The sequence below is a fragment of the Puntigrus tetrazona genome, chromosome 24 (assembly GCF_018831695.1).
Source record: "Puntigrus tetrazona isolate hp1 chromosome 24, ASM1883169v1, whole genome shotgun sequence".
In the NCBI taxonomy this organism is placed as follows: Eukaryota; Metazoa; Chordata; class Actinopteri; order Cypriniformes; family Cyprinidae; genus Puntigrus; species Puntigrus tetrazona.
In genome coordinates, this window is record NC_056722.1 from 12,011,205 (window position 1) to 12,036,874 (window position 25,670).

The 25,670-nt window shown below is 35.9% G+C and overlaps 1 protein-coding gene across 8 annotated transcripts; it reads right to left on the reverse strand.

Moving 5' to 3' along the window:
• On the reverse strand, positions 1–25,120 carry mak (male germ cell-associated kinase). Of its 8 annotated transcripts, XM_043226639.1 has the most exons (16): positions 25,065–25,120; positions 24,945–24,979; positions 22,889–23,117; positions 21,175–21,229; positions 20,038–20,159; positions 17,465–17,547; positions 16,001–16,133; positions 15,485–15,656; positions 14,305–14,472; positions 8,855–9,103; positions 8,250–8,419; positions 4,464–4,606; positions 3,894–4,022; positions 2,252–2,371; positions 1,187–1,282; positions 1–718 (listed from the first exon to the last, which is right to left on the reverse strand). In XM_043226639.1, the coding sequence occupies exons 3-16, from the start codon at positions 22,987–22,989 to the stop codon at positions 558–560; spliced, it is 1,902 nt and encodes a 633-aa protein (XP_043082574.1). In that variant the 5' UTR covers positions 22,990–23,117; positions 24,945–24,979; positions 25,065–25,120; the 3' UTR covers positions 1–557. The 8 variants fall into 8 exon arrangements, with proteins under 8 accessions (XP_043082574.1, XP_043082573.1, XP_043082575.1 ...); XM_043226638.1 differs by having other exon boundaries at positions 24,945–25,112; XM_043226640.1 differs by lacking the exon at positions 17,465–17,547 and adding an exon at positions 19,507–19,586 and having other exon boundaries at positions 24,945–25,112.
• Between the last annotated feature and the right edge of the window lie 550 nt (positions 25,121–25,670).

Below are 25,670 nucleotides of genomic sequence, written 5' to 3' on the forward strand. Positions count from 1 at the left end.
TGAATTAAAGACTTGCCCATTTTATGCATATAAAACACTTACAAAAAACTATTTATTGATTTGAGTTCAGCCCAATCTAATCACTGTTAGCTACAGTATATGTTTATGTGGTAGTTGTCAGTAACATTTACAGGGAAAAAGAAAGAAAAAAAAAGGAAAAAAGGGCTACTTAACATACAAGGAAATATAAATAACAATGCCTTGCAGTATGAATCACAATAACACATAAAAATGAAAAAGAATATGTTTAAAAACTGCATACTATAAAAAAAATGTCAAAAGGGTTACAAAAATAGAAGCAATAAATGGTATATAGATCTACCCATTCCATTGAAAATAAGGAGAACAGGCATTGAATGCATAAACTGAACAGAAACAGATCAACAAAGTGTTTTGTAAAAATCTATTGTACACAGATTCTTGTTTTTTTAATTGAATCAAAAAAGCATCTGTGGGCTTTTTCGTAGTATTGATGTTCTTCACAGAAACAAAAATGTGTTTCACGAGTGTTAAAACAGTCCTTAGTCCTCACAGCAGCTTATCTCACGTAACGGATATTAGCGATGGCTTCCATATTTCGCAGCCCAGTCAACCCGCCCATGTACTGGCTGAACTGGTGGAGCACGAGCAATGAGATTGGCAGAGTTTTTGCCCAGAGCCGAGAAACTCATTCCTTTAGTTTGGGTTCGGTCTGCTCTCCTTTTCCATCCACCATAATCTGAGAAGAGAGAGCAAGCATGTAACACTTGTGCAAATTCAGCAAAGCCTACGTTAAGGGCTAAAAGTCCAAAATGAACATTTGCCAAGAGGCAAAAGTGTAAAAACGTATTTGCTAAATAAAACCAGTTGGCCAATAACTTAATAAGAGATTTCAACATCACATGGTTCACAATATATGAACAACAGTCTGGCAAAGGTGGATTAAACAATCTAGATATGTGGAATAGTACTTGTATTGGCCACCAAAGTTGTAATATGAGAGGGGAAAAAATCATCACAGCTGCCATTCTATGCTGTCTGACTTATATCATTTTGATGCACTGAAATCATTGTCACTTGCAGCATTATAAAAAAGACCACTGTACAAGCAATACAAATATATAGTTAGAATAAAACTAAACCCAGAAGGTGTGGCAATCTTTGACCGTGGGAAGAAGTGTCGACTAAGACTACTCTAAAATATTACCTTCAGAGATCTCACTGACTGAAACTGTAGAGGAAGGTTTGGACTTTGAAGGTTTAGCTTTGCCAGTTTTTGAGTCGGCAGTGGCAGAGAGATCAACTGAGAGCAGATATAAAAATGGGAGAGAGACAGACAGAGACAGAGAGTGAGTAAATAAATGAATGTAGAAAGAAACAGCATATTTTAAAATAGCAAAAGACGTGTAGAAGAGAGAAGCTCACAAGGAGAGTTACAATTTTGGGTCTCAGAAGAATAACAAAATATAAATGTGTGTAGGTTTTGTAGACCAAAGGTAAACCAACCAGTTTTACCACCCCAAACTCACTATTTGACTATATTTAGCAATGCTGTTATATCGGACCTATGACATTTTTAAAATGTAGGATGGTGAAAGAGGCTGTTTTCATCTTTAAATAATAATGTGCCTCCTCCTACCATTGTTTTGGAAATGCTCTGGTTGTTTGGACCAGAGCAAATTTTGATAGTGTCATACAAATTATAATACACAAAAGAAAATATTTTATATTTGCTAAAATTACACACTTGACCTTTTAAATGTAATACCAGATTTGCGAAGACAAGATAACTGTATCGGTATACACAAACTAGCATGCATGCAGCATGTAGAAAAGCATAAAAATGGTGATTCCATAATGCTTTATTTTAAAGTGCCATAATACATAGAAATTACCCAATTATTTAATTAGTAGCAATTGTAGTAAGATGAAACAAAATGTACTTACCATGTAACAGCCTGTAATCTGTTACACAGCTACTTGACTTTTACAGTAGTAAAATCTTGATAAACTTTAAGTAGCTTATGTCTGTGTTTTGTAATTCTAATGTAATTAGATTAGCTGTGCACCGATGGGTTAAATCAAACAAAGGTACAGCTAGACAAGGTGTACAGAATAGATACACATGAAGTACATTAAAGTACAATCTTGATAAGTAGCTTAAAGTCTGTAATCGTTTGTTTACATAATCTGTAACTTACTCGGTCTTAAAATAAAGTGTTACCTGTTGCTCAAGATAAATAATTTGAGGATGAATTGTAAAACCACTTACGTGCATGCTGGTGTCCGAGAGGGGCAAGCTGAATTCTTTGCCCTACGGATCCTACTTCTTTCTTCTGGAAGGAAGGTATATATCCTCCAGAGAGACTGTATGTGGTGGTTACAAAGTTTCCTGCGGGCAGAGGCCACAACTTGAGAGTCAGGAAAGAAAAGACAACCAGCTAAACAAACAAATCAATCAATTGTTTGATTGGCTACATTTTTGCAAAATATGCCCACTGAAGAGGTGTCAAAATGAGTAATTATGTTAAAAGTCAGTGTGAAGAGTTCCACGATGAACATTTTTACATTACTCTTAATTTTAACTATGATCATAAAAAGATTGGTTAAGTTCATATATCAAGTACATATATTTTATTAACTAATTAATTCATGTTTTGACCAATTGTTTCACTAGATAAGACCTTTATTCCTTGACTGGAACTGTAAGAGCCCTTTGAAATTGCTTAAACTACCATTTGAACCATATTGGAAATATTCTTGAATATTTTTCTCAAATTCCTTAATTTCTTTTTGACTGAATAAAGAAACATCTTGGATGGCATGAGGGTAAGTAAATTATCAGGATTTTTTTTATTCCGAAAGTAAACTAATCTATTAGTTTTTTACATAAATCAAAACGACAGACAAGAAGTTTGGCCAACTTGAAAAAAAAGTGGTATTTATGTTTTCGGCCAGTTTGATTACAATAGGCTTATTTAATGAACATACAAAGTTTGAAAATTGCGTTATTAACTAAATGAATGGTTTAAATGAATGGTTTATCTCTTTTGCCCAATAGGTGGCACTGTTCCCAAATGGATGTGTTATGTTATGGTATTATAAAAATTAGACAAATGGTTTAGGAGGCATTCGGAGAAATAGTTTTTCAACATAAAGTGACTGACAGTAAGTTCAGACACACCAAGCTGACAAGTACTAGTGGTGAAAAAAGCCTCACGTTAACCACGATTTGACCAAAAAGTTGTAAAATCAAAATTGATTTTGTTAGCTCACGTTGCTATTTTTGTGGTGAACAATTGATTGCAAAAAAAAAGGCAATCCACAAAAAAAAAAAAAAAAAAAGTTTACATTCATAATCTTTAATCTAAATCTGAAAAGGCTCCTCCCCTCTAAAACAATGACCCTTCTCTGATGACATGAGTTTGATAGCTTGGGCAAAAATCTCTTAACATTAGATCCATCTTCTGTCTGTGCCACTTCATAGACAGACATTAGCCGACGTTAACTAAAGGCTGACCATCAGCTTGGCTTATCCAGACCTAATTTCATAACTTCAAGTGGTTCTATGGGCCGCCATAGACTTTCAGAGTGGAAGAAGAAGAAAAATAATAATACGATCGCCAACTGGTACAATAGGTTCCATCGCACTTTCAGTGCTTGGCCCCTAAAAAATATATTTTTCACTGCATGTAATGTATACAAGAAAAGTGAACAAAAATGTGGAATAAATGTTTAATAATTTGTGAATAAAGTCTTTTTATTTCATTAAAAAATTAATAAAAAGAAACATACTATACAGTTAATTTTATACAGTTGTTTATTTTTTGCATTTTTTTTATGGTTGCAAATCAATTTGAGAAATGTGTGTATTGGGCATTGATAAGTCTCAGCTTTAAATTATTTGTGCTCACCTGGGCTGATTCTAGACACTGGTGCTCCTCCAATAGGTGCAAGAGGTTTGTTCATCAGAGCTGAGGTGTCCCACAAGTCTTGCTGAGACTCCTTGTTATTTAGAGATGGTGTGTTCTTGCTTATTAACCCTAAGATTGATAGAAGTATTATGTAAAACCTAATTTACACAGAATAGTCTAATTAGGTATTTACGTATATGCTGCATTAAACATCTGTTTAGAATGCATTTTTTTTAACAAGTCGAGAAAAATGTAAAGGTTTGCAAATAAGCACTGATGCAATGTATAAACTTTCAATGATATCTGAACATGTGATCTGTGTTCTATGAGATACTCATCTCAAGCCATTACAAATCATCTGTCTCTGCATACATGCAGGGATATTACCTTTAAAAATGTGTGGAAAGCCATGTCAGGAATTGTCAGCATTGTAAGCTAGTTTAAAATATTCACTGATTCATCATCATGACAATATTGATAGCATTGCACATTGCTTTAAATCTCTAAACACAAAAGTGAAAATAAAATAAATAAAAAGCATTAAGTGATTGAATTAAACTTAGATCTTGCCTGGCAGGTATCTGGACTGGCGCAGGTAATGTTGTCTGGCTGAAGAGGTGCTCTGGTGACTAGAGTCTGGTTGGCTTAGTCTGCTGGTGTTTGGTAATTTTGTAACAGTGCTAAATGTATAAAGAGGTTTCTGGTCCTTGGGCCTGCAAAGATTTTCATAACATGAAAAAAAGGAAAGAATGAAATCGCAAATGGTCTACTGATACTCTAATGACTGCTAGATGATATGTAGTTGCAAAGTTGCAAGTCACAAGTAAGTCTCAAGTCTTTGCATTCTAGCACCCAAACTCTGGAACAGTCTCCCTAACACGGTTTAGAAAGAAATATTTTTAACCTAGCCTACACATAACACACTAATACGCTTCTATTATTCAAATCCATTAAAGGATTGCTAGGCCGCAATTAGATCAGCCGGAACTGGGAACACTTCTCATAAAACACAATGTATTCGTGGCATCGTAAAAAAGAATGGCATCTACGCTAATATTAGTCTGTTTCTTTCTCATTCTGTTTGTCAGAGTCCTTTACACAATCTGACATAGCTGCGTTTAAAATTTAACAGGAAATTAAATGTTGGGTGTCTGTCCAGAGGAGAACTGGCCCCAAGTGAGCCTGGTTTCCCCCAAGTTTTTTTTTTTTCGATTCTGCATGGATGGGGGTTTTGGTTCCTTGCCGCTGTCGCATCTGCTTAGTTGGGGCACTTACTTTCTAGCGATTATCGTCGATTTGATTACAGAGACCATCTGCATTTTATAACACGTTGTTCGATCATTGTAACATACCTATCATTGTATTCTCCTATTTGATACTGTTCAGTGCTTTGATATCTGTATTATTAAAAACGCTATTGATTCAAGTCTCGAGTCATGACGACCAAGTCCAAGTAAAGTTGCAAGTAATCAATTGTAATTCTGAAGTCAGTAATGGTAATGGTAAGTAGATTTATAAAGATATAATAATTGCTGGTGTTTCATTACGGAATGAGTCATTGTTTGTAAACCATTATAGGCCTGATCACAGTTGATGACTTAATTTAGGGTCTATATGTGGCCTAAATTGCAGTATGTGCTGGATTTACAATCCATCCATTTATTATTAAAGATGGGAAAGTGCACGGCTGGTAAACAAGAACAAACTTTATAGATAGGCTATATATAATGTGTGTTTCTTCTACTCATTATTATTATTAATATTAATATTATTATAGTGATTATGAGTTTTTCAATGTGTAAAACACTAAATAGCCCTAACATTATGTGGTTGAAAAGATTAACAAGCACTCACTGAGTGAGTTCCTCTCTGGCTAAGTGCCAAAAGCTGCAGTAATCAAGACTAAACCCAATTTGTACAGTTCCCTTTTGGACGATCGCTTCACATTGTGTATAGGGGTAAACTTCTGTTTACTCTGTTACTGAATCCTGAAAACTTGTTCAAGTTTTTGCAGCTGTACCCAATGGCGCTTTAGTCCACCAGAAGTGGCAGAACTGACATGCATATTGGTCCTAGTGCCATTTCATCAGAATTTTCTACTTCAGTGACAAGTATCATCTCTTCACCGACTCGGAAGCTTAACCCGCTCGCTGCCTTCAAAGGGCCACGGGCAAAGGACAAGTGCCATCAAGCACTTACTAAAAGAGCAAATTAGAGCAAATTCAGGAAACAGGAACTGATAAAGAATTTGGTATCATCAACAAAGACCTAGTGCTCCCATTTTTGCCCAGAATTATCCCCTCCACTTCAGCAGCTCACACAACCATTGACGGCACTGATGAAAAAGGCTATAACCAGCTGCCCCCTCTGGAGCAAGCTTGGTAGCTGCTCACTTTCCTCTTCCCACAATTGTACACAAGACTATCAGTGAACTGGATCTAAGACAATTGAATCACTCATGTTAGTGCCAACCATTCAAGATGTTAAAAATTAGATCCTTGTGCACATTTGCCTCAAGGACTGGTTTTTAACACTCAACCTGAAAGATGCTTACTTTAACATAAACAGTTCCCCGTCACAGGCCATTCATGAGATTTGAGTCAGTCTTACCATTTGGACTGTCTCTTTTACTAAGAGCATAGATGCGTCTCTTTTCCCTCTGAGGCAGATGGAATTCCACACACTCACCTACCTCGATAAATGGCTGATCCTGGCTAGATCAGGATGAGAATTAGTCACACACAGAGCACTATTCCACAACCTTTTGACAAGTCATTTGTTCCACAGATACAGAGTGGCCTTTCTGGAAGCAATTTTGGATTATGACTATTCAGTTACTAGAGTTGTCCCTAAAACCAGGAACGTCTCGTCCCCTCAAGATTTTTCAGAAGCCGCCTCTTCTACAATTTCCTTAGGCCTGACTTATACCTGTGCAGAAATACCACAAGGTATTTGTGCACAGCTATGGCATATGACACAGCACTGCCCCACATGGCTATTGCTCCTATAACAGTGTATTTTTACCAGTCCTTTCATCTTTGTGTCGTTATATTTCTCACAGATTTCTGCTCGTTCTAAATCAGATACAGATAAGTAGCACAGTAAAGATTACAATCATATGAATGAATGCATTAGTGAGAGTGAATGCGGGTGAATAAAACTACCTGGTAGCATCTCTCTACTAGTAGTGAAGCTTTGGGATTTAGTTATTAAGAAATGTATGCTATTCAGAATTTCAAACATCAAGCAGTATAAAAACACATCTTGAGGAACACATTCAGAGTCAGTGCAACTCCTAGTGGCTGGTATGCTGCACAAAGTCTGCACCCAGTATTTTGTGACGTGTCCTTTGGTACAAGAGTTCTTGAAGGGTGCCCAGAGATTAAATCCTCAAGCTGTACAAATATGGGACTTGTCATTAGTCCATAGGGCTGTATGAGGTCCACCCTTCAAGCCACTAAATTTAGCCGTACTTTGTTGCTGAATACTGCTCTGACTTAAGCACTGTCAATCAGTGGTTCCTGCCTGGACGTAGCGACTGTAAAGTCATCCTCAAGCCTAGACATAGATATGTACCCAATGTGCAATCTCAATTCCTCAATTCAGCCCAGGATATTACTCTTCTGGGGCTCATTGCAGATGGTGAGCAGGGACCCAATGTCCTTTTCCCTATCAGGGCCTTGAGAATTTATCTTAAACGCTCCAGCCTGGTCAGACAGTGGGAGAAGCTTTTTGTTTGCTTTGGAGGTGGCCGGTTATAAAGCAAAGACTGTCCCATTAGATAATTGAAGTTATAGACTTGGCTTATGCCTCAGATGGTTTGCAATGCCCCAAAGATGTGAGGGCCCACTCCTGGGCTTGGTCCAGCGGAAGCTCTATTGGTGAGATATGTGTGGCCACTGCTGCTGGCATGATTATCAAATCCAATGTTGTTCCCTATACAAAATGTGAAGTAAACGTTCAAAAGGAAATGCTCCATACTTTCAGCAATATTATGGATTTGAAGGCGCTGACCCTATTGGATGAGAACAAAACTTTAACTGAATTGAGCTGAATAATGACACAATTGTCTTCTTTAGACATACTTTAGAGCTGAACCAAATGGTCATAACTCATTAATTTTGCAACAATGACAGTTATTACACCGAACTGAATCAATAGTGAACTGACTCAAATGTCTAAATAACGTCACTACTGTCACCAATTGATCTGAAATGCTCTGTATGGCTCTGTTCGAGTTTGGATGCCTTGTTAGAAGTTTAGCAGATAACGAGGCTACTTAGTAGGTTTCGAATAGTGTGTTAATTGAAATGTGCTAAAACGGCTGATGTTAAGCTCTGAATGTAGAAATCATACTGTGTAGACGTTTTCTCCTCCTCAGGGCCTTTGCTGGGTTTTTTAGAGAGTGATGCTGCGGTATCAGAACAATCAGACTCATCCCAGCTGTCTGAGGGTTTCATGTTGGTCTGTCCCCACCTTCTTCGTCCATTCTTCAGCCCAATTAAACTGTTCTCACCCCCGACCACCTCATGTTAGGAACACAAAGTGTAAATAAACATCAGTACACTGAGGTATGCAAATGCAATAGAGACAGACTATAACAGTTAATCTTTAAGTTTAATTTTTATCTATCACAATGACATTTTTTCAAGAATGGGAGAAGTGGCTCAGTGGACATTTGGCTTATTTAACCAACTGTACTACATCATTCAATTACTATTAAATATTTTTATTATTATTATGTTATACACTTAACTACCTGTTTAAATTTCTAAACCGATAAACACTGTAAAATAATTGTGCCACAGTTGATGAATAAAATTATTTTTAAAAAGTTTATAATAAAATACAACTTCTAAGATTGAACTATATCATGTGGCAAATAAAAACAAATATATAATGAGAATCTTAAGTTTTTCAAAGGTAATGACAACATTACATCCGAGGAGGTGGTTTTGTACCTTTTGTGTGTATGGAGCAAGGGAGTCTGTCTGAGAAAGAGACTGGGGCAGAGCAATCTGCTGCAGTGGCTGATGGGAGCTTCTGCTTTGGCCCTTACTCTGTGATGGCAACGCTGGTTCTGTGACAGACTGCAGCTCTGATCTGGGTTCAGTAGGCAGGGTTGTCTTTATCTGAGCCTTCCGTACATCAGGGGTCATGGGTAGGGGGCCCAGAACTTGTCCAACTTGGAAGTAGGGGTATCTGAGTGCCTAAAGCAATGTTTAAAAACAGTTACTTACACAAACATTAATACTGTCTTTATAAGAATAATCAAAACACTTATGTAAAAAAATATATTTAAATAATTTGGTTTCTTCTCCACCCCTTTTCTCCACAGCTTTGCACATATCCATTCATTGCACATTATTAGTATAGTCTGAAATGCGACATGTTTGTGTCAGACATAGGGTAGAATGGGGGTCCCTGGGCTCGAAGTTATGTTTGGCCCTTTACACTAAATGCCCTCAACATGATTTATTTACATAAATAATAGCAATATTAGCAGGTTTTTTTTTTTGGCTTGTATGTCACCTGCAACTACACCCAGCAGCGTTGTCATCAGGAATGACCCTTAACTGATGAAACGAAAGCCTATTGCACATTCACACAAATGTTTTATTGTGAATATATGATTTATCTAAAGTAGTAGTTTATCTAAACTCATTTCCTAGAGGGCCACAACCCTGCAGTGCTTATTTCCAACCCTGCACCATCAAACAAACCATGTAGATTTCAAATGAGCCTGAAGGACTTGATTAGCTTGATCAGTTGTTTAATTAGGGTTGGAGCTAAACTTGGCTGTGGCCCTCTAGAAATTAAGTTTGACACCACTGTTCAAAAGAATGAATGCTGGATCAGATGCATGTAATCACAACTGCTCAATCAATCTACTATAGACCATTTCAACGGCTATTCGTTCCATGTAGGAAGTGACGTCTTTGGTCCTTGGACGATTCTGGTTAGTGTTTGAGTGCTTTCAAAACTGTATGGCAGCAGGCGTTTCATACATAATGCGATTGCTATAATAATGTCAAATTTAAAATTAGATCCTGTGTGGTTGGGTGCTCCCTCTGGCCTGGAACTAACATTAATTTATATACAATCGGCAAATAAGGCCATTAGATTTCCAAGAAACACACCTGGATTGTGGCAGTGAAGCAAGGCACAAAAGCAACTAGCAAATTTTGGATCAGAGCACATCTCTAGTCGGGTAAGAAAATTAATAATTATTTGTATTTCTTCATGTTAGCCTTTTAATTGTTGTTTGGTTAAAATGGCAAGCTTTTATTACCGTTTTATTGCCAAGTGTTGTTTGGGCTATAATTAAATAAGTTCACATTAGCTGTCTAGCTATCTTGTCAGCAGATAAATTCAGTGAGTAATGTAACCTATAATAGAAATGCATACTGTAAACTTGAATGCTGTATAGTGTAACAGTTAAATGCAGTAGTTCAAAAAGTTAACGCTAAACAATTTTTCATTACTTATTAAGCTTGTCTAATGTTATTTCCAACGTGTACCAATGTATTAAACAACAATAGTGTTTTTTTATTAAATACTGTGCATAAAGTTAAATAACTGCTTTCTACTTTTGTCTTTAGGATAGCCATCATCTGTAATGCAAGACACATAAGCCAGTGCTTCAAGGAGTTAGGAAGGACAGCTGATCGTACTGCTGAGCCACACCACATATAAACACCTAGATGTGTTTGAGAACTTCAGGAAGAAATACTTAAAGCTGCTCATGGCTAGACCAGATATAAATAAATACATAAAAAATACTGACCCCAAATTTTTGAACAGTAGTTGTTGCAAATTATTTCTATTTTAAGTAAATGGTGTTTTTTATTCTTCTAAGAATCCTACATTTATCACAGGTTATGCAAAATATTAAGCAGCACAACTGTTTAAAACACTGAAAAAAAATATTAGAATAAATAAATTCTAAAAGATCATGTGATGCTACAAACTGGAGTAATGATGCTGAAAATTCAGATTTGATCACATAAATAAGTAACATTTTAAAATAGAAAACCATTGTTTTAAATTGTAATAATATTTCAGAATATTACTGTTTTTGTCTATATTTTTGGTAAATTAAATGCTGGCTTAATGAGCAAACTTAATCAAATTAAGAACACATTTTAAAATGAATGAAATTAGAAATAATGGCATGTAGCTAGTGTACTAGCATTAATTTAGCATTGCTATATACATACATGTTCTGTAAATCTGCAGTGAAGCGATATGTACCATGTAAAAACGCTGTACAATACGAAAATGAATATTTACATAGATATACAGTCTAACCCAGCAATGCAAGTGAAATGTAAACTAATTAGCTCCCTGGGACATTTTAGCGACAAACTATGACAAGTATGTAAGTGACACAGTTTGTCTTGCTTCCGAGTAACCAAACACAAGACTGATGTCATCCATTGTACGAACAAAGGGTCCCAACCTTTCGGCTAAGGAATTACCTGTAAGCATTCAGACTGCAATATGAGTTTGCCACCATCTCTCTTGTACACACACAAAGCATAAATCAAAGCCGCTTTGAGATGTCCAGAGGACTCGTTTTAATGCTTCTTGTAGGTTTGCAACTCATATTTAAAGGGTAATACTAATCAACGTTTAAGTTTTTTTAAATACCTCAACTGTTAAATTTTCACTAGACTTAAAAAATAGTACATGCTTGTTTTGATAGATGAGAATTAAAAATGGTGCCACCGAAAATACACTCACCGGCCACTTTATTAGGTACACCTTACTAGTACCAGGTTGAGTACACTGAACTCATTGTCATATTCAAGAAACCAGTCTGAGATGATTCGCGCTTTATGACATGGCTCGTTATCCTGCTGAAAGTAGCCATCAAAAGATGGGTACACTGTGGTCATAAAGGGATGGACATGGTCAGCAACAATGCTCAGGTAGGCTGTGGCGTTGACAACGCTCAATTGGTAGTATTGGGCTCAGAGTGTGCCAAGAAAATATCCCCCACACCTTTACACCACCACCAGTCTAAACTGTTGAAACAAGGCAGGATGCTTTCATGTTGTTGATGCCAAATTCTGACCCTACCATCTGAATTTTGCAGCAGAAATCAAGGCTCACCAGACCAGGCAACGTTTTTCCAGTCTTCTATTTGTCAATTTTGGTGAGCCTGTGCGAATTGTAGCCTCAGTTTCCTGTTCTTAGCTGATAGGAGTGTTTGATGTGTTGTGCGTTGAGAGATGTTCTTCTGCATACCTCAGTTGTAACGAGTGGCTTTCAATCAGCTCGAACCATTCTGTCCATTCTCCTCTGACCTCTGGCATTAACAAGGCATTCGCGCCCACAGAACTGCCACTCTCTGGACATTTTCTCTTTTTCTGAACATTCTCTGTAAACCTCTCTGTAGAGATGGTTGTGCGTGAAAATCCCAGTAGATCAGCAGTTTCTGAAATACTCTAACAACCAGGCCATGTTCAAAGTCACTTAAATCACCTTTCTTCCCCACTCTGATGCTCGGTTTGAACTGCAGCAGATCGTCTTGACCATGTCTACATGCCCAAATGCATTGAGTTGCTGCCATGTGATTGATTAGAAATCTGCATTAACGAGCAGTTGGACAGGTGTACCTAATAAAGTGGCCGGGTGAGTGTGTATGTATGTATATATATATATATATATATATATATATATATATATATATATATATATATATATATAAAACGCTATTGTGAGTACGATTATTTGGCTCACTGAATCACTGATTCGCTGTTCTTTTTAAAACATGGATTCATAATGAAATGCCAAGATTTCTTTTTTGCTGGGTACTTACAGTATGTCTAAAATGTATTCACAGCTACATATTAATTTTTAGGTAAAAACTTGTATGCAACCCATTTTCTTGTCATGTCTTTCTATAGGCCAGTGATCATTCTGAAAGAAAACATGCAGTGTTTGTTATAGTAACACATGCAACTTACACATATAACAGAACTGCGCTTGTATTGCAGCGTTGCTGATGAGGTTAGGTTATCTTAGCCAATAGTTTGCTCTGTAAATTCCATTCAACAGCATTAATTTGAAGAGGGTAGCCTAAACTTTATCATTCAACTGAATCTACACATGCATTGTAGGTGTTCATGCTCGTCTACGTCATGCTCAGGAAAGTCTATGACCCTGTTCAGGGGATGCTATCTATGTTACATTTTAAAACCAGTTAGGGCTAGAAATGCATCTTAATATTTACAAGTAAATTGAGAACCATATTATGTCGGGTTAAAATGTGTTGTTATAATGTGCGTTACTGAGATTGTAACGAGTATAATATTACCAAAATTGTATTAGTAATGCATTATATTACTGTGTTACAGCCAAAAGTAATACATTACTGTAATTGTGTTACTTTTGTAATAAATTACTCCCAACACTGATTATAGTTTTGAATTTTTTAATTATTTTTTATTTTAATATAGTTTAGATTTAGGGTCATAAGGGTCGTTAGTTTTAGTTTATTTTTTTTTTTGTGAACACATTTCTGTTTAGTTTTTATATATTTTAGTTTCAGTTTTAGTTTCAAAGTTGAATGTTTGCACAGTTTACAGCTAACTCTTGTGCAAACATTTTAATTTTAAATACAATTGAACAAAAAATAAAAATATACAACCTTATGTGTAAAATGTATTAATTCATATTCATGTTGATATTCATATATATAATAAAAATATTGTTAATATGCCAATAGTTTACAAACAACAAGTCAATTAAGGTTTTTGGAGTTACCAGAAAGTTACTAGAGAATTTTTAATCAGGGTGGAGCTAAATTCTGCAGAACAATAAATAGCCCTCCAGTTCTGGATTTGAGGAAACCTCTTCTTTTGTAATAGTCACTCAAACTCTGTAAACTTTATTTTGTTTATCTGTGTTTTCACAGACAAGCTACTGATGCACACTAGCCAAAATGTGCTTTTTTTTTTGCTCTCCAAAAAAAAAAAATAACAACAAGAATTTTTTTCAAATCCCATCAAAATGAATCAGGCATGTATTTGTTACTAAATGCAGCCTTGCTGAACAGAAGAGAATTCTTTTACAACAAATTTGAACACTGTATAAAATGTATTAAAGGTGCACCTTGTAGATTTCTAGCGGTGAGATTGCGAATTGCAACTAATGGCTCATTGTATGTAGATATAAACAACTCATTCTAAGTTAATAAAAACGTATTCTTATTTTGTAAGGTCTTTGTAAACCGCTGAAAAAATGTTGTTATATATTATATTGCATTTGTATCAATAGATCCTTGTAAATATTACACACTGTACCTTTAACAGAGTTGTTGTAATTATTATTATAATTTTTATTTACATTATTATTATCAATTATCAATTTATCAAAAAAAAGTATTGCAATTTATATATACCTTTGCAGCTGAGGGTCTTTTCTTTGGGTCCCAGTGGAGGAGATCTCTCATGAGGTCTAAAGCCTCGTTGGTGGCATTGGGGATCAGAGTTTTGAGTGGTGTAGGAACACACTGGGGGAAGCGGAAGTTCATTGCAGAAGCAAGCTGATAACCCTCTGGCCAGTCTGACTGCAGAGGAAAATAATATTTAATTTAATTTCCCCCTATTACACTAAATGTTGTAATATATAAGAACCAAAATTAAATATATAAAAAATTGATCAAAGACAATTCATTGTTAAAGAACATAGCAGCTTTATATAAAGGATGCCTCAGAATACCAGATCCTGATGCACACACACACACACACACAATCAAACAAGTCATTTACACTGACACAGCTGCGTTTAAAATTGAACTTGAAGTTAAGTGCTGGGCGTCCAGTCAGAGGAGAACTGGCCCCAACTGAGTCTGGTTTCTCCCAAGGTTTTTTTTTCTCCATTCTGTATGGATAGTGTTTTGGTTCCTTGCCGCTGTTGCCTCTGGATTGCTTTGTTGGGGACACTTAACTTCTAGCGACTAGATTCTGAGACTCAACTAAGTAAGGCCTTCTCTTTATGTTTTTTAGATGATGTGACACATTGAAGGCAACAAATATACAGAGGCAATGTGAAAGTAAAGAAACAGAACCAAGACAAAGAGACTTTTCTCCACAGAGATATCAAACTGTGATAATATCCAATGTGATTCATTTGTCTTATAAAACCACTTCTCTTGCAGGTTTATCCGCTTTGAGCAAAGGACTCTCTCTTGCCCCTACAACTCGAGTTTTTTACCTCCACCACTAAGGTTGTGGAACCCTTGAATACTCTTCCTAATGTTGAAGATACTCCTTGTGATCTGATCTCATCATTATCTAGTCTGACTGGAATGACATGAAGAAACAGACGAAACTGAGACTAAATACAGAACTGTGGCATTACTGTTACTAATTAACATACAAAAATGAAAGAAAAACTGACTCATATCATGAAGTTGTTGGTGTTTCACAACCATGGAAATCAGTTTCGACAGGCCAAAAATATACCTTACCAACTATTTTTCAGTCAGCTAATTAAGCACCAGCTTGGGCTGTTGACCATTTGATCACTCCAAATTCCCTGATACAATCGGTTTTCACAATCTTCTCAATTGATCATACCTTTTTTACTGTACCAAGAACCTGGCAGATCTTGAAGATTTCATCCACCTCACTGTTGCCAGGAAACAGAGGTCGAAGTGTGTAAAGTTCAGCCATGATGCAGCCTACCGCCCAGATGTCTATTGGTGAGCTATACACTGGTGACCTCAATAACACCTCTGGAGCTCGATACCTGAACACATTAGACAGAATTTTAAAATGAAATACAATTTTTTTCAGTCAGTAGAGAAAACCATGGCCAGTTGGACACATTCACTCATTGTTCTTAAATGTTTTAAAGCTGAACAATATATAATATACAGTAAAAACGGATAATATATCTAGTAAGACTCATTACTTTTAAAATGACATTTTTCTTGAACATTTTTTAATTTACAGTTAGTACAAGACAAAAGTGTGGAGCAGGATTTAGCATGTTTGCAAGCTAAAAGAAGTTTTGCATGCCTTTAACTATTGGCATGACTCTTTTAATTCAAGATAAAGGTCCAGTGTTCAGTGACTCTTTTATAGTCTTACCATCGCGTTGAGACGTAGTCTGTATAAGGAGGCCGAGAGCGGATCTCTCGAGCCAATCCAAAGTCAGCAATTTTCACCAGCTCAGGACCCATACATAACAAATTTTCCGGTTTCATATCCCGATGAAAAAATCCTACAGGATTGTGCCAAAGAGACATGTCAACATGCGCATTAGAACGTATCTATATTTATTTCTTCCACCCACTGCAAATGCAGAGACATTGAGCCTTTATAACACCATTTTAACTTTACAGACGTTTAGTTTGTACAAAATACCACAGTATACTTGGACTGTGTACACAGAAGTAATATCTGCTATTAGTTCAAGCTTGTCTTTCTTGAGTTCTGCTTTTTCAAAAATGTATGTTCATATCTTTGGGTAAAATATGTGCTTTAGTGAGAGGGACAAATTCTGAATGAATTAATGCTACACATTTGACCAGTTTCTTATTTCTCTCTCTCTATAGGGGGAGAGGTCTTAACAAAAAAGCCTCACATAAACAAAATCACATGACATAGCACTCTGTGTAATTATTTATTTAACAGAAATAAAGCCAACATCAAAAAGTCATATGTTTGGACACCCTATGATTCAATGGCCTGTAGATACTTTTGTAGCATAAAAATAATATATATATTAAGTTAAGTTTTCTGCATTGACTGTTCATATACAGCTCTCGCCACATAATTTCAGTTAGGATGAGGTCTTGATTAAGACTGGGCTACTGCAGAAAATTTACACTGATCTTTTATTTCAGTTGTTCACTGTAGATTTGTTTGCATGTTGGGGATCATTGTCCTGTTGCATTACCCAAAGCATGCATGTGTGACTTTTTGTATGAGGTATTGTGATACACTTTCCACTGTGTATTATGGGCACATATGTGCAACTACCAGTCAATCAATCACCTTTTATAGAGCGCTTTTAACAATACATATTGTGTTAAAGCACTGAACAGTATCAAATTTTTAGAATGGAGTGTCAGTAATGTATAATGACAAGATAAATAAAAAAATACAAAAAAGGCTTTTTATTATTAAATGCAAAGACATCACTGTCTAGATCAGCTCAGTTTCAATAAGACCTTTATAATCAAATCAACCAGTGCTACCAGTAAGGGTGTACAACTTTTCTCACCCATGGCTTTTCAATTTTAGCATTACAATCAAGTGCAATATGTCATGTGTTGTTGTTCAAGACCTTGAAAAAACTTACATTACATTATGTGTCATTACAATACATTACAGCTTTTATTTTACTAATTTCTATTTGAAATGGTCTTTCATAAGCCACATTGTCTGGTGGGTAACAAGGTTAATTTGCTAACTTTTTATGCAACTTTAACAAACATGTCTCATATCATTATTATAAATCTAACTGGATATTAATTGAAGTTCATAAAGGTGTTGTAATGCTCTTTAACACATCAGAGATTAAACAAATTAAAGTGTAAGAAATCTTACCATGCTTGTGCACAAATGCCAAACCAGAGAGAACTTGAAACATGATGTTCCTTATTTCATTCTCAGTAAACATCTTATTTTCCCTGATGTCACAGAAATTCACACACAAAAGAGACAGAAGAGAAAAGAAAAAAGAAACAAAGACAAAGGATAAGAAAAGAACAGATCCAAGTATTTTACCCAGAAGATGTGTGAGACTCAGCGGTTTTCTGTTTGTGTACAGCTCTTAGTGAGATACTATAAGTTAAGAAAGCTACAGTTGAAGAAGCATGAGCTTCTTTGAAGGGATCACATCATGGAAAAAACAAATAAATTGGATTTACAAAAAGAGCATTTGGGTCAATTATGTGTCAAATTAACCTCATTTCAAAAACTTCACTGGCTCAATTTTACTTTTAAAGTCAAAATAACATGTCATGTATATTTTTTTAAATATCAGTTAAAAATATTGTGGTGACAGTGTATTACATGGTAAATAAGAGGTCTGTAAAAATCAAGACTGAGAAATTCGAGAGCTAAATTATTATTGCGGTTACATGACGACATGAAATAATAAGTCTTCTGGGCAAATAAGTTTAGTTCAGTCAGGACCACTTTGTAAGATTATTGTAGAGGTTATATTCGGTGGCAGGCTTTGCTCTAAAGGGCTCAGCTTATGAGCTATCCACCGGCAAACCTCACTGAGGTTTAACTCTCCCTGAAGCCCAAACAAAAGGCAGATATTTTTATACGAAACAGTTGTATATTCCACATATATTAATACAGTACTGTGGACAAATTTGAACAAATGTATCAATAAGATGGATAGATGATATATCTCTGTGGGTGAGCAGTTAAATGATCATGTTTCTGCAAAAGGAGAAATTGGTGATGGAGGAGGGTAAGTGCATGTCTGTGTGACAGACTATAGCAAGTGTGATTATGGATGAACTTGTATATCTTAAATCCCAATCTTCGGGGGGAGCACTGAAGGGTACTGCTGGTATGCTCCTTGTATTTGTTGAGGAATGCAAGAGGATTGATTCAAGGGTTAGCTCCCTGGATGGTCTGCGATTACTGTCACCCTCAGACCACCTGAGCTACTGCTTGGAGTAACCTACTATGAAGGGAGAAGCTGATTATGCATTGTACCTGCTGCCAATTTATACACACACTATGATCAGTGGCAGCTGGATGCAGATATGCATTGCATGCCGAAGTAAATTGGTCTATCTAGCTAAATCCCCAATTTAGCAGATCATCGGTATGATGTTTCCCTGACTGACTGAAAGGGAACATGGGTTGGAGCTATTAATTTGGAATAATTTTACTTTAAAATGTACACAGCTGACTTCATATCTCAATATTATCATATCATTTGATATTGTTACATCCTAGTAAATGAACATCTATGACATTGAATATTTTGGCTTTCTTCTTAATTTTGTATTACTTTCACCAGAAAAAAATAGAAAATAAATAAAAAACTGTGTGTAAAATGTGATAAAAATTGTCAAGGGGATGTGAGGAGCACCTGCCTCTCCTCATATCTTTCTAAAAATATCAACAGTAAGGCCAATTTACACTACACCATCAGCAACAATCACTAGTTTGAGTAATTGTTTGAGTAACTGATCGATAAGGCAATAAAAAAACTTTACTGAGGGCAAAAGCAATCTGACATTTTGCAAATAAGTGCTGTTACCCATTACACATAGCTAGCCTACCATAAGGCACTGACATGGAAGGCTTAAAGGCCCATTATCTGTGAATTTCAGAAGGCAAAACTATTTTAAAACATGATATGATCCCTTTAACTCCTTGTAATAATATGGGTCTGAAAAGAAGTCATGCGCATTTCAGGTTTTATAGGATTTATGGCATTTTGGCAGCAGCTGAGTTTCTCACACATCCTATCACCAAACAGATACAAGAACAACTGAGTCTTCAGCAGAATCAGTCTCAAGACTCTGTAGTTAAGGTCTTCAGACATCTGATACTGCACACTCAGACTTGGTTGTTCTTTGTTTGTTGGGCACAAATATGATGGCCCTGTGACCTACCATGCTTATGAATAAATGATAGTCCCTGCAATATCTGAAAGCTTATATTCCTGATGACTGACTCTGGAAACAATTTGGTTCTGGAGACAGAGAATCAGCAAAGCTGTTCATCAAAACAAAAGTGCCGTTCATCAAGCACAGTGACAACCATTTTAAAATGTTTTGACCAAGGTTAAGTTTAACTTCAAGGGATACTTGGAAATGAAAAAAAAAAAGTAAACTCTGTTATCATTTACTCACCATCAAGTTGATCTTTTGGTCAGTTAAAAAGTTTTTGGTCACCCTTTGGTCATCCATAGTATTTTTCCATACTACAGATTTCAATGAGGGCCAGCAACTGGTTACCCACATTTTTTTAAAATAACTTCTTTATGTTCAACAGAAGAAAGAAACTCAAAGATCTGGAACAACTTGACGGTAAGAAATTATAACGTTAATTCCGTTTTGGGTGAACTATTCAGCTGTATACCAAAGGCATCATAAGGAATTGCTAATAGTAAATGGCAGATGGAATAGGGAATCTCTTCATACCTGTCTTTCATGAGCTGGTAGAGATTTTCTTTCATGTATTCAAAGACAAAGTACAAGTGGTCATTCTCTCGTATCACCTCCTTTAATTTCACCACATTAGCATGATTCAGTTTCTTCAGGGACTGCAACATAGAAATGAAGAATACCAGCAGAAACACTATGAACCCCCATATTCTGTGTCTGTGTCCATTTACACTGCATCTTAACCAGTTGCGACAACAATATGTGACTCACAAAACATTCTATTTCTGAAACATTATGGCTGTAGACAAGAATAATAAAAAAAAAATAAAAAATGTACCTAATAACAATGATACAGTTATTAATTATGTGTTTTGTATAATCTTAGTTTAATTTAATTTTAGTCCAAATATGCGGCATATTCCATAAATAAATGACAATGGATAATATACATAATTTTAAGGAAAGAAGAATGGCCATACTGTGTGAACTGTGAACAAACAAGTGTGCTCCGTGCCAAAGACAGTACAAAGGGTCATCAGATGGCCATTTTTTCAAGTTAATTGGAGGGCACATTCCATTCAAAAACAAAAGTAATCCTCTGTGTCTTCAGCGGCTCAGATGTCAGGAATAAATGACGATGCTATGTTCAGTATTACATCCAACAACAAAAAAACAAATTCGCTAAGGAGACATTAGAGTCTACACCTGCTCCTGTGTGGAAACAATGGAGAACTGTTGACAGCTCCTTTAGGGTTGGTCTGTGATAAAACGCCATCAATCGACAACAATTAACAATCATGGGAGGGACCTGTGCAGAACTACATCACTCAACAAACAATCTACAAACAGCTTGAACAACTTCATGTAAAAGTGAGTTTTGCATTCGATGATCGCTTTAATAATTATAAAATCTTAAAAAAAAAATTCTAATAAATTTGATAGTTTAATTGCTTGCAGAGCCTATTTACAGGCTCTTCTCGCTGCAATTTGTCACTGATTTTGTTGTGTTATATAGCCTTGTCTCATATGGCATGAACAGAGAAGATGCTTGTTGCTCTGTGTCTGGGCACAGTGTAAATCATACATGTCTGATAAAAAAAAAAAAAAAAAAAAAAAAAAAAAATGTTTTTAGGTTTTTAATGAAGACTTCATATGTTTCCTTTGAGATCATACCTTCACCTCTCTGAGATTCATGCACTCCTCCCAGGAATAGAACTTCCTCTTCATTCTGTGAGAAAAACAATGACCAGTACATCTCCATGGTTTCATTACCAACAAACTGCTCAGGTAAACTCTCAAGCAGCTGATATAAAGGACTCAATAAGACCAGAGCCTAAAAGTCCACATGGAATTATGTAAGAGAGAGCAGAACTGATACTAAGGCAGGATCGTCTGCTTTCACTGCTTTCGCCGTCACACAGCTATCAATTTGCATAGTGAATGCCTGTTCCTGCACAGTTACTACACGTAAGAGGGGCATTTATAATTTACAGCACCATTCACTGAGCAGACATGTCTTGAGAGAACTTGCACTTCCCATCAAAAAAAAAAAAGGAAAGTTTGTTTGGGGCAGGTTTGTTATGACCCTTACTATAAAGACATCACAAAAGAATGCAATATAATGTATAGTCACATCTGGAACTATTTTGTACAGGTGCTGTTCTGGTTTGCTTGTATTTTATTTTTTTAATGTCAAGGGCTTGAGTAATACTGAAATGATATTAGGGTAGAACATACAAACCAAAGAAACAGATTAATATTAAACATTTCAGGATAAAAAACACAATCGGTTACAGTAAACCATACTACCTACAGGGTTTGTATTATTAAACAGTCTTTTCTCTCTGTAAGGCAATCGGTATTTCTCTCTTCAGAATAAGTGTAAATCTATACTTTTATAATTTCCTTGCACAATCTGATTTGTAAGTGAAAACACATTATCAATAAGGAAAAGAATGTTTATCATTAGCAACGTATCAGATTTGAGGAAGGGAGGGCAAAATAAAAAGATGTTTTAGTGGCAGAAAAAGTTATTTTAATTTGATAAAAGCTTTACTTTTAATTTAGAATAACTTGCAACAATATGTTTCCAAAAAGTCCATTTTGAGTTCATGTTGACCTTAAATACAACATATTCAGCATCATCTACAGTGTAGATTCTACACAATGCAATGAGATATGTCCAAATCCAATTGATAGCATCTTGTCTAATAAATGCCAAATAGCAAAATGTATACTTCATTATCTGTGATATTCAACAACCCTGTGCATGACAGCTGCATAATTATTTGAACTGACAAGCATTCTAAAGAATTTGTGCAATATCATCCTATAACATTGTGCCTTGGAAGCCTAAAGTCCAATTTATACTATTGCGTCGAACCTATGCCGTAGTATTTACACCGTAGGCTACACAGCAGTTCATTTATACTTCTGCGTCGTCATCCACGCCAACGTGTAGTACACATGCGGACAGCTAGTCTGCAGTGTCACAGCCGTGTTGCTGTTGTGTAACCCGGGACCACAGCAAAAAGCAGTTTGTTACAGAAGGGTATAGCCTGTGGCAAATAAATATCAAGTCATTAAATCATTATTTAAAACTACAAAGAGAAAACAACAACAGGAGACGAAATTCTTTCAGTCTCGACAAGGACGTGTACTAAGGCGGATCAAGATCAAGATTTTTGGAGACGTGCACGTCAGCTACAGCGTAGGGTACAGCGCAGGCGACACAGAAGTATAAATTGGGCACAGTTTACTGGGTCACTGTATAAAAAGTTTCTTTAAAAGGTTTCTTCATACAAAGTCAAAGTGACTTGTAAGGTGATGAGCGGAAGACCGAGATGGATGTCTTTGGTTTTGGACACAGCATATTTGTTTGACGCACCTTTTAATGGCCACAAGCTCTCCAGACTCATTGCTTTTCCCCATAAGAACACTGCCGTAGGTCCCATCACCCAGCTGCTTGAGCGTTGTGTAACGGTTCATCTTCACTCTCACCCAAAGAAACAGTACTGACAGATGGACGTTTCTCCCCTTAGATCACCTGATCATATCTGTCCTGATGATCTTAAAAGAATTCCGACGGTGAATGCCACTCCATCCCACTATTGGCACTGAAAACAAATATAGAAAATAGGATACAATGCTGTTTACTGTGTCTGCAGAGTAACCGTACTGTATCGTGCTGCTTAAATATACTTCCACATTAATCCATGTATTTATTATCCACATATTACTGATGGCAAATTAATTTGAAGAACAGTTATTCATGGAATTATTTAGAAAATACATGTGCACAGCTTGCATATAGTTTGTTAACTCCAAATTTTCAAAGTTTAAATAAGGCTCTGGTATTATTCTAAATATAGCATTCATACTAATGTATAAAACAAATAGTCATGATTTATTTTTAATAGTCATGCCTTACAGTATGTGATTACCTTTTTTCCTTTTATTAAGTACTCCATGTCTTTATTAGAGTTAATATAAGATCATGAAAGCTTCATGAAAAGTTAATGTCTTCATGTCAATTTTTTATTTATGTATTATTTATTTATTTATTTATTTTTAATGGATTATAGCATGTCACACCAGTAGACAACTACTTAATTGATGTCTTGTAAATCTACATTGTTCTGTTAGCATGATATGGAATGATGTTAAACGTTTATTTTTAAAATATACAGCAGTCTTAAATGAGCCAGCCAGGCTTCAAGATTACACACACCAGTGAGACATAAATAAAATCTTTCATCATGGTCACATTTTTGTTACTAGAACTGCTCTCCACCCATCAAATAGCAGCCAATGGGAATTACAGGCTAAGCACACTGCACATTTTAATTTTGTAATGTAATGAGCAATGACCAATAACTAAAGATCGGAGACTGATGATATCTCAAATGATCTCGCAATAATAAATATATTTAAAAAGTAAATCAATAAACTGCTCTTTGAAAATAGCTTCATGCAAATTAGGTAAACCTCATACAAAATACGTAACCCCAAAATCAAAAGAAAAGATGACATAGAAAATTAAACCAGTGTTAGGACCATTACGATTTACTACTTTTTTAGTTTAGTTAGTAATTAGCATGGTTCTAAATAGATTCTAAAAAACTGTTCTGAATAGATAAATGTATATTTTAACATTAATGCACAGACATTGAATGTGGATGTGTGTGAGTGTGTGTGTGTGTGTGTGTGTGTGTGTAGAACTACAATAATGCAAAATGAAATAAAATATCTTCAGTGTTCTTGTTCATGTTACAAAGACTGCATAATATTTATTTTAATAAAACATATCTTAAATTAACAGACTTTTGACCAGCGCACGGCAACACTATAGACTAAAGACTGTCAGATTATTTAAGTCAATCCATCCAATCCATTCAAAAATAAATGTAAACAATGTACAGAAAACACACAGCTAATACCAATGCACTGAAACGTAACGTACATCCCAATACATTATAAACACGGACAAATACATGAGGTTAAACGTAAACAGCGTTCCGTATGAGAAAACAGAGTAAAGGTTCACAAAACAGACCTCTGTCTGTAATCTGGTCTAAGTAGCATTAGTGGATCTACAGAGGACACAAGAAGTTAAGATGCTCCTCAAGGTCACTCAATAAGCTGAACACGTGTGAGTTAACATAGGGGCAGAAATCAACCTATAAACAAAATGTTAACAGAAATGCGAATTTGCGAGTGTTCCAAGACCGCATTAAAAACATTACCATCATTATCTGTCAACCCTCATGGTTATTTATTAGTACTGCATCGTGAATACGTTTAATGAACCACTAGAGTTGCGTCATTGATTATCATTCACCATTATTAATCTGAAATGTGTTTTTACTTGTTTCTTTTGTGTCGACTGTAAATGTTATGCTCGTACACATGATCTTCCGCGAAATTTTGCACCGCAAACTCACCCTTTGTGTTGGCACTCCACCCTGCTAGTTTTCGCCTGTGTGTATAGATATGACAGATGTGTTTAAGAGAGATACTACGTGAGTTTATCTCTCTGTTAAAGATGTGTGATCCATTCTCACCCTGGCAACCGACACTCGCGACCGCTAACAACACACAGCTACCCGGAAGTCTGGAGTCACGTGGATACGCAAAGGTTCATGGGGTTTGTTGTTCAAAATATTTTAACTCCTTCAGTTCCGCTAACCATTTTCACACACGCGCGCAAAAGTGACGTCCTGTGACATCCCGAGCTGTTTCACCGACAGGTGGTGCAATATGCTCACTTTACAAATGTGCAAGCACGTGCTGCATTAAAGCTAGTGTGAATAACTAGCAGTTTGCCAAGAGGTAATCAGGAAAATGGAAATGGAAAATCACGATTTGTGTAAAAGAAATTGCTAAAAAGAAGGCTATTTACAAATCTAAAATGTATCCAAATATAGTTGCCTTTTATAAGTAATTATTAAATATAGATACCATAAACGCACAAATGTCTTTATCAGTATAAATGTGATAATTTATGTGAACACATAATCAAGTGCAAAAGAGTAAAAGCTGCTGAATGATATATTAAATAAGGATCTCAAAATCAGTGACCTCACTAGCCTCAGGTTTACAGTGCATAGTGACAAAAAGTCGTTTATAAAAGTACCGTAGTGTTTTTGTTGGTGTCTTGGAAAGAAAAG